Source organism: Oryx dammah, unplaced genomic scaffold, assembly GCF_014754425.2.
Source record: "Oryx dammah isolate SB20612 unplaced genomic scaffold, SCBI_Odam_1.1 HiC_scaffold_25, whole genome shotgun sequence".
NCBI lineage: Eukaryota > Metazoa > Chordata > Mammalia > Artiodactyla > Bovidae > Oryx > Oryx dammah.
This window is the reverse complement of record NW_024070209.1, coordinates 37114826-37124690: the sequence shown is the minus strand read 5'-3', so window position 1 is coordinate 37124690 and position 9865 is coordinate 37114826. Positions and strand designations below refer to the sequence as shown.

The 9865-nt window shown below is 42.7% G+C and overlaps 1 protein-coding gene across 2 annotated transcripts in view; it reads left to right on the top strand.

Moving 5' to 3' along the window:
• The first annotated feature begins 352 nt into the window (after positions 1–352).
• The window catches only part of RTN4 (reticulon 4), a 74286-nt gene continuing 64773 nt past the window's right edge, over positions 353–9865 (top strand). For both annotated transcript variants that reach the window (XM_040224846.1, XM_040224845.1), the window contains exon 1: positions 353–1170. In XM_040224846.1, the coding sequence (XP_040080780.1) occupies positions 606–1170 (565 nt within the window). In that variant the 5' untranslated portion in view covers positions 353–605. The remainder of the gene's footprint in view (positions 1171–9865) is intronic.

Below are 9865 nucleotides of genomic sequence, written 5' to 3'. Positions count from 1 at the left end.
TGCCAGGAACGTCTCCGACCCCTCAGTGCTGGGAGGGAGTCGTTTCGTTTCCTCAGTGCTGTAAACACACAGACTCCAGCTTCGCCAAGGCCAAGACCAAGACCCCAGCCGGACCCGCAACTACCCTAGGCAGTCGGTGGGGTTCCCAGCTCCAAACCCCGCCCATCGAACCCACCCGAGCCGGTAAGAGAGAGGAAGTGCAGTGAGACCCACCCACTTTCGTCTTTTTCCTTTTCTGTTGGGCCGACTGGTTGCCCGTCAACTCTATTTCTTCGCCGATTGGCTCACTCCCTCCCGCGTTATTGCCTCCCTCTCCCTGACTGGGAGGGTGTCACGCCAAACTGGGCGGAGCGTCGGCTGGCCTCTCTCCTTCTCTCATCTGGGCGGCGGCGGCGGCAACTGCGGACGGGGCGGGTGGCGCATCACGGGCGCGGAGGCTGGAGGAGCAGTCTCATTGTTCCGGGAGCTGTCGCCACTGCAGGTCCCTCGGCTCGTTGGGCCCTGCCCCTCTCAGTCCTCCCCATCCCCCACAACCGCCCGCGGCTCTGAGAAGAAGCTTCTCCGGCGGAGGCAGCAGCTGCAGCATCACCTCTGACCTGCCAGCCATGGAAGACATGGACCAGTCGCCTCTGGTCTCCTCGTCCTCGGACAGCCCGCCTCGGCCTCAGCCCGCATTCAAGTACCAGTTCGTAAAGGAGCCCGAGGACGAAGAGGAAGAGGAGGAGGAGGAAGACGAGGACGAGGACGAGGACCTGGAGGAGCTGGAGGTGCTAGAGAGGAAGCCCGCCGCCGCGCTGTCGGCGGCCCCGGTGGCCGCAGCCGCCGCCACCCCGGCTAGCGCGCCCCTGCTGGACTTCGGCAATGATTTCGTGCCCCCGGCGCCCAGGGGGCCACTGCCGGCCGCGCCCCTCGCCGCTCCGGAGCGGCAGCCGTCTTGGGACCCGAGCCCCGTGTCGTCGTCGGTGCCCGCGCCCTCCCCACCCTCCATTAGAGCAGACTCGCACTCCAAGCTCTCTGAGGACGAGGAGCCTCCGGCCCGGCCTCCCCCTCCTCCACCGGCCGACGTGAGCCCTCAGGCCGAGCCCTCGTGGACCCCGGCTGCCCCAGCCCCCGCCGCGCCCCCCTCCACGCCGGCCGCGCCCAAACGCAGGGGCTCCTCCGGCTCAGTGGGTGAGTGCCGCGCCCTCCGCCTCGCGCCGCCCCTCGCGCCCCTCGCGCCCCTCCCTCTTTTGTGCGCAGCCCCTAAAGCCTGGACCCTGCCCTTCTCTCCATCCGGAGGGGGCTTTGTCTGCAGATCTTTGGGCGAAGGCGCCCCCGCTGGTGGGAGCCGCGGGGAGCAGGGTGGGGCGGCAGAGGAAGCCCGGGCTTACTCTTTATTGTCCGTCTGGGTATCGGGGAGCACGTGCGCCTCGAGCGCTCCCGGGTTGTTCTGTCTGCTCTCCATTCCACCGGGTCGGGGAAGTTAGGAACCCACCCCTTGCAGGAACTGGGTCTGTAATGAGGGAACTAGGGGTGTGGATTCATCGGGCTGCCTTGGTTCCGGGGTGAGGATGGAAGGCCTTGGCGGCCCTAATCTTTTGTCTGCCCAACTAGGTTGCTCCTGGGTAAAAGACGCAGTTTCTTGCTGGTCTTTGCCTGCATTCAGCCCTGGCCCCTCTCCTCACCCCTTCCTTGGCTTGGCTGGCCCCATGCTCTTCATCTCCCCCGCCCCGGCCCCGCGCTCGTGGGGAGCCGGTCCAGTGGAAAACGTCCACATTGACCTGACTGCAGTGAAGGGAGAGCGCCTCCAGTGGTGTGACGCGTGGAGAATTGGGGAGCGGAGTTGCGCGAGGTCCTGCCACCGCCCAGTTTACCCGGGTTGTGATGTGGCTATTTACCACCAGCTTAACGGCGCCGGGGAAATGGGACCTGGGCACCGTGTTCCAAGGGGGCGCAGTTCTGCCGGGAGCTCTGCCGCAGAAGGAGGGGAATAGTTGTTAGGATGCACAGGTTTAGTCTCTTAATGTATCGTAATTGAATCGTAGAGATAAAAGGAAAAGGCAAAATGGTTGACATTCCCAAAGAAGGGGAAACCTGTGGATTCCCTGGCGGGAAGAGGACAGTTGAACTTGTGGCAGATTTACCATGGGACTTAATGAAATGTTTTCAGACAGACGTTTTCATCTGTTGGTTAGAAATACTGTTTCGTAGAAGTAACATATTTTAGGGCTGCAGAGACAGATTTGCATTGTCCGTAAATAGTTTTCAAGTCTTTTCATTTACCAGCACTTGATTGTTTGTTATTACTATTATTAGGAAAAATTGTTTTATTATCCTTTTCATTTTGGGAGATTTTTTTTTTTGGAAGAGAAAAAAGTTTGTTAGAGGTTGAGAATTCATCCTATTAGACACGTTAATTAACTTATTAACAAGTAGCTGGTTAGTTTGGGGACAGAAAGCGTCGCACTAGAAGTAGGACCTTTATGTGTAAAAAGGCAAGGATCAAGAATCAGGTAGTGTAACAGCCAGGTGAGAAATTGTCATAGCCTTGTAGGATTTTAGAAACGGTTGTTTTTCTAGAAAAAGATACTCAGTGGGAGATCATGGAAGAATTTTTTTTTCTTCAGCTCACTCTTGCACCACAAGGAAGAAAATAAGTCAATAGTGATATTGACATACCCCACAGCATTACTCAAAACATTAATTACTACACTACAGATAATTAGAATGTGAGAAGTAACTCAAGTTTTCCTTTTTTTGAGTGAAAACACATTTCGAGAAACTAAAGTGAGGTGGAAAAATATCAAGTAATAAGACATTTACAAATGATAAATTTAATGATTAAGAAAAGCAAACTGATTTTTCATATTGTATTCCTATGTGGCAACAAAAGAGTTCTGTTCTTTGAACCTTGGAGAGTCAGGAGGTGACAGCATTCTTTCTGTATTTTGACTTTAGGAATACTAACTTTGGAAGACAAAGGAGAGAATATTGCGTCACTTAGCGATTCTGTCTTTACATGGCTCCCTAATTTTGTATTGATGTTGCCTATCTAGAAATTTTAGTTCCTTTAGGACATAAAGGAATACTGTAATTATGGTCAGATAGTTAAACCATGTCACTGAGTCTGGCTTTCTTAACATTTCTTTCCTGCAGCTGGTTATTGATTTACCTACAGAGGCACTATTCTAGGCTAGGAAAATAGAGCAGTCAGCAAGACAGATGTGTTCCCCATTAGAGGAATACAGAATAATAAACACCTGATTAAGGAACTGAGAATAGTGTTAAGTGTTATGAGCAGCATAGGAAGGATGATGTTGTGGAAAATTATTGAGATGTGTGGGAACCTTTTTAGATAGGGTGGCACTGAGAAAGGCCTTTCTGAGGAGGTGAGATTTAAGCTGCAGATATAAAAAAATTTCCAAAAAGCTCCTGGGAGGCAAAAGCCCTGCGGCAGTAATGTATGTTTGAGAAGCTAGTGAGAAGACTAGTGAGAGTGCTAAGGCGAGAGTGGGGTGGTAGACTACACTTAGGTCATTTGAAGTCTCTAATAGGCCATGGTAAACATTTTCGCTTTTTGAAAGATTGTTTATTTTAGAAATGTGCTCCTTAATTATATTGGGGTTTTGGAGCAGAAATACAGTTTTGAAGATTGAGAGAAACTAAAAGGATGGACGTGAGTAAAGACAAAGAGGTGAGAAATGTGCAGAGCATAGTTAGAGACATAGAGCAGTCTGACTGGAGGACGGTTTATGTTACTGCATATGGTAGATCCCTGACACTTGTGTATTTCATATTGTTGTTTAACCTCTTCTTGAGTAAGTGCTGATTTCCCTTATTTGAGAAATTGTAATTTTGCTGTTTGCTGTTGTATCAGTACTTGGAGCATCGCCATGCTGAAAGACTGAAGTCTTTCCCCTGCGGAGTGTTTTTCATGGAGAAACATTGGCTTCAGGTTAAAATGATGGTTGTTTAACCTAGGCTTTGAGAACATGCAAGGGAAACTGGATAGAAATTTGAGTTGAGAGATGCAGACCATTCATTAAGGATGGCGTTGAGCTGATCTCTGGACATGTTCTTTAAACCAGTAAAATGTGTGATAGATCTGGATTCTGAAGGGTGTCAAATGCCAAGTTAAGGATTTAGGGTTTTATCATCCTGCTTTTATTCATGTTCTGCCATCCACAGTTGCCCTTGCCCTTGGCAATTTAAATTATGAGGCAAAAAATGTTTTTGTTGTTTTTTCCAAAATATGATGTTATTTCATTATTTATCATCCTTTTCCTGAATTACTGCTTTCAGCATTGGGAAGCCATCAAAAATTATTGAACTGAGGCATGGAATAATGAAAGCAGTGTTAGAAAAGTGAATTGGCAATTTTCAAGATAGGTTGGAAAGAAAAAATGGAAACTATTTAGAAATCTTTCACAGTAGTTCTGAGAGAGGTGAGTAGAGCCTGAACTCGTTCATTTAGTGGAAATGGAATATAGGGAGGAATATAAGAAACTTTAGGAAGTATGAGTTTTTTGGCTCTGAGTCTGTTTTTATAGTTAGGTTAAGAAGTTGTTTTATGAAAGAGAACTGATAGGACTTGGAGGCCGTGGATACAAAGAATAGAATGTTGGTGGTTTTTAAATCATTTTCAGAGACTATCCAAAGTTGTTGAAATGGAAATTTGTATAGATTTGGATATTGCTCATAAGTACAGTATAATATGGCTCATTATATGGCTTAAGGATTAAAAATAATTAGTCATTTTTATAGTCATTTATTATTATATCAGTATAGAAGCACGATAGGAGTATTAAAATATTCTGAGTGATATATAGTTTATATAGTTTAAATATTAGTCTTTAACATGAAGTTCAAGTAAACAGTGATGTGACATTCCCAGGAAGTAGTTGTCACCAAAGAAAGAGATGTTTTGTCAAAATCCATTTCCCATCCTCCCTTCATTTTTATCTAGAAAATGTTAACAAGGAATGAAACTGATGGATATAGAGGCTCTGAATAATTCTCTTGTTAACTATTTCTAATTTTCTGACTAGGAATAAAAGTTGGGAACAGATGGTGTGCTTGTTGTTGTTTAGTTGCTAAGTCATGTCTGACTTACGGATAAAGTTAATTACTTTTCAGATTGGTTCCTAGGAAGCTCAGTGTCAAATTTATAGTTCTTTTTAGTAACTAACAAGCTTCCTCAAATCCTTTTTAAAATGAAGTGATGAAGTTATATTGAACCTTTAATAACTATCTAATTATGTGAAATAACATTTAGAAACATGCTATCTTAACACTATTTCTGTAAACTTGGAAGATTACTATGTTACCTGTGTGTGCTTGCTTCCCAGGTGGCGCTAGTGGTAAAGGACCGCCTGCTATTGCAGGAGACGTAAGAGACTCAGGTTTGATCCCTGGGTTGGAAAGATCCCCTGGAGGAGGGCATGACAACCCACTCCAGTATTCTCGCCTGGAGAATCCCATGGACAGAGGAGCCTGGCAGGCTACAATAGGGTGGCAAAGAGTCTGACATGACTCAAGTGACTTAGCACACACACACCTATTGTCTAATAATTGGCTCTGTATTATGTGTAGTTATTTCATAATATACTTAGAAACACTATTTGAAACACTGCTGTTGCAAAGCCCCAGTTTAAATGGCACATTTTAAAGGTCCTTTGCTAGCCCAGAATAAAAGTACCAACCAAATGGATGATATTTCTTGATTTTTACCCTGGGACCTCGAAGTAGAAGCAAATGTTGGTAGATACACTGTTTTTATAGTGTATTCTTTGAGAATTTTTATTCCTGTTTCTAAATATAGACCCTAGAAGATTCCTCTGGGGGTGACAGCCCCAGGGATGGGAACTATAAGAGCAGAACCATAATTCATCACCAGTGTTTAAGTGAGTGAGTGTGACCTTTGTGGCTAGCTAATGTAGAACATAGGCATGCACTGTGGGAGGACCCAGCTCTACTGATGCTAGAGTTTTCTCAGACTGAAGGCCTCATCATTCTTTCAGCTCTAAAGGAGGAATTGATAATTTCACATTTAAACTAATGATTTTTTGTTTCTTGGAATGGTGATTTAAAATTTTTAAATCACTTTACTCATGCATTCCCATAACATTCTGTTCTTACCTCACCATACTATATATATGGGAATGGTACGTTCACTCATTTCTGTTCCCCAGATTATATGTTCCTTGAGGAAAGGGACTGTATTACCTTTTTACCTTGAGGGAAAGGACTACATGCATTATCTCTCCATTGCTGAGCACAGTCCCTTAGATGTGGCATAGGCAGTCAGGTATTTGTTGAGCTAATATTACAGATGAATCCCGATCTGCATTTTGTATGGCTCTCAGTTCAGTTCAGTTCAGTCGCTTAGTTGTGTCCGACTCTTTGCGACCCCATGAATCGCAGCATGCCAGGCCTCCTTGTCCATTACCAACTCCTGGAGTTCACTCAAACTCATGTCCATCGAGTCGGTGATGCCATCCAGCCATCTCATCCTCTGTCATCCCCTTTTCCTCCTGCCCCCAATCCCTCCCAGCATCAGAGTATTTTCCAATGAGTCAACTCTTCGCATGAGGTGGCCAAAGTATTGGAGTTTCAGCTTTAGCATCATTCCTTCCAAAGAACACCCAGGACTGATCTCCTTTAGCATGGACTGGTTGGATCTCCTTGCAGTCCAAGGGACTCTCAAGAGTCTTCTCCAACACCACAGTTCAAAAGCATCAATTCTTCGGCACTCAGCTTTCTTCACAGTCCAACTCTCACATCCATACATGACCACAGGAAAAACCATAGCCTTGACTAGACGGACCTTTGTTGGCAAAGTAATGTCTCTGCTTTTTAATATGCTATCTACGTTGGTCATAACTTTCCTTCCAAGGAGTATGGCTCTAGAAGTACTGAAATATTTTCTCTCAAATGAAAGTCCCAAGTCTTGGTACTTGCCTGGTTGTCCAGTGGTTAAGACTGTGCTTCCACTGCAGGGGGCACATGTTCAGTCCCTAGTCAGGGAAATTCCGCATTGTGGTGTGGCCAGAAAGAAAAAAAAAATCCCAAGTCTTACGAATTAAAGCATTAATTTATTTAAAAATGCAAGGTGTATGAATGTTCTCTTTTATTTAACCAGTCTCTTATTGATAGTTAATTAGGTTATTTTCAGCTTTTTCTGTTAGAAGTAACATTGTTGTGAGCACCTTTATATATACTTCTTTGCAAATACATGCTGTTGTGTGTGTGTTGTAGAATAAATTCACATAAGTGGAATTACTGATTCAAAGGGTATAAGCATTGAAAATGTTGGTAGATAATGCCAAACGGTAGTACAGTGGATGTTACTCCTACTCCTGTAGTAGGAGCTGTAGCTGCTAAACATTGGATTATCTTTTCAGCAGTCTCTGAATCCTTATGTGGCTCTCTAAAAATTACTTCTTTAATGACTTGTTCTTATTACAATAGATGAAGGCTTATACAGTTTTGTTCAAACAGATTTGGCAGTAGGCTGGTCATATTGGTGGTCTCTTGGGAGTTCAATATTAAGGAAAGTTAGCATACTCCTTTTTAAAACCAGATTTAGAGCTGAGTGTGGAGACTTATAGATGAGTAGAGACTGTAGTTATGAGAGGTACATGTGGCAGATAAGGAAAGAATACAAACCCCTTCCTGTGAAATATTTTCTGCTCTCTTAAAACCAGAGGACTCCTGTGGTTTTACTGTAGGAACAATCATATATTTACAAACCTGTCAGCTGCTTTTGTGAAAAGAGAAAAAAACCTCTTTTTTTCCTCCTGAACTTTATAGATTAACTTATAAACTTCACTAATTGAAGGCACCATTATTAAATTTATTTATCTTAGTGTACTGACAGCCCTAGGTGAAGCTGACCTAAAGCATTAACAATTTTTAAAAATCTACTGGAGTCTTTGATCTCAGAGGGAATTTACTTGTTTAAAATTCTGTTCATCTTTGTTCTAAGGGAGTTTATTAAATATAACTAAACCTATCATGTAAGTCCCTTTCACAAAGTCTTTAGAACTTCTCAGTCTCAACTAATGAACATCATTATTAAATTGAGAGTTTTATTCTTCTACCAAGTTCTGAATTCAATTAGCTGATATTTTGCTAACAATTTTGCATGCCTTGTGTAAGGAATATTTTTCTCTATTTTTTAAAAAATAGTTTTGTTTCTTTTTTTCTCATTGTGTGTGTGTGTGTTTTTTTTGTTTTTTGTTTTTTTTTGACTGATTTGGCTGAGCTGGGTCTTTGTTGCAACATGCAGGATCTTTAGTTGCAACCTGTGGAATCTGATTCCCTGACCAGGGATCAAACCCGTGCCCCTGGGAGTTCATTTGGATCTCGTAGTCTTAGCCACTGGATCACCAGGGAAGTCCTTATTTTTCTGTATTTTTTATTTTCTTGTAATAATTCTGTCTGGTTTTGGTATTAGTGCATAAATCTATGAAACATTTTGGGAAGTGCTTCCTCTTCCTTAATATACTGAAAAAGTTTGTGTAAGCATCCTTCAGTGTTTATAGAATTTATTATTGATGGGGCTTCCTAGGTGGGTAAGTGGGTAAAGAATCCACTTGCAAGAGATCTCTGGGCTGGGAAGATCCCCAGGAGGAGGAAGTGGCAACCCACTCCAGTATTCTTGTTTGGAGAATCCCACAGACAAAGAGAAGCCTGGCAGGCTAAAGTCCATAGGGTGGCAAAGAATCACAGCTGAAGCGGCTGAGAACACACACACACAGTGAAGCTATCTGGCCTTGGAGTTCTCTGTGTGGAGACGGTTTTAAATTAAAGGTATACTATTTTAATGTGATATAGGGCTATTCAGATTTTCAGTTTCAGCTTGTGTCAGTTTTGGAAATGTATGCTTTGCAAGGAACTTGACTATTTCATCTTTATGAGGGAACATTAAGGAATTTGTCCACTCAACACTAAGTTGTCTGATTTATTGGCATAGACCTGTTTGTGTAACCTCTTACCTTTTTAGAAGTTATAAAGCTAGTCCCTCTTTTATTTCCAATATGTATTTTCCTCTCTTTTTCTTAATCATTTTAGGGATTATCAATTCTATTAATCTTTTTAACAAACCAACTTTTGGTTTCATTGACTTTTCTCTTTAGTTTGCATGTTCCCTGTATCATTGGTTTCTGCTGTTATTTTATTTATTTTCTATTGTTTATTTGGATTTACATGCTCTTTTCCTAGTTTCCTTTGGTGGAAGCTTTACCTTTAACCCTTTTTTCTAAGAGCATTTAGAGCTATAAACTTCTCTCTAAGCATTACCTTAGTTGTATTCTGCAGATGTCCATTATCATTTGATTTAAATTATTGTTTAATTTTTCCTGTGGTACATTCTTTGATGCATCAGCTATTTAGAATTGTGTGTTTAATTTCCAGACATTTGAGGGGTTTTCCAGAATTTTTCTGTTTTACTGATTTCAGCTGAATTCATGTGGTCAGAGAACATGTACTGCATGATTTCAATCCTGGGATTGAGATTTACCTTGTAGACCAGGGAATGGTTTATCTTGGTATACGTTCCATGTGTACTTGAGCAGAATGTGTATTCTGTTACTGGTTGTAGTGCTCTATAATGAAGTCAGTCAGTTTATTGGGGTGTTGTCTAAACCGTCTATATCCTTGTTTATAGAATGTGCATATGTGCATGTGTGTCTAGTCTATCAGTTAACTGAGAGTTGAGTGTTAAAATTTTTAAATAATGTTTGTAGATTTGTCCTTGTCTCCCTTTAGTTTTGGCTTCATGATTTTCCATTACACCTTTCCTGTGTAACCTATAGTGTTGTTATATATCTATTTAGCATGTCTTTTTGCTCTTTTATCATTATCAAATGCTCCTGTTTACCTC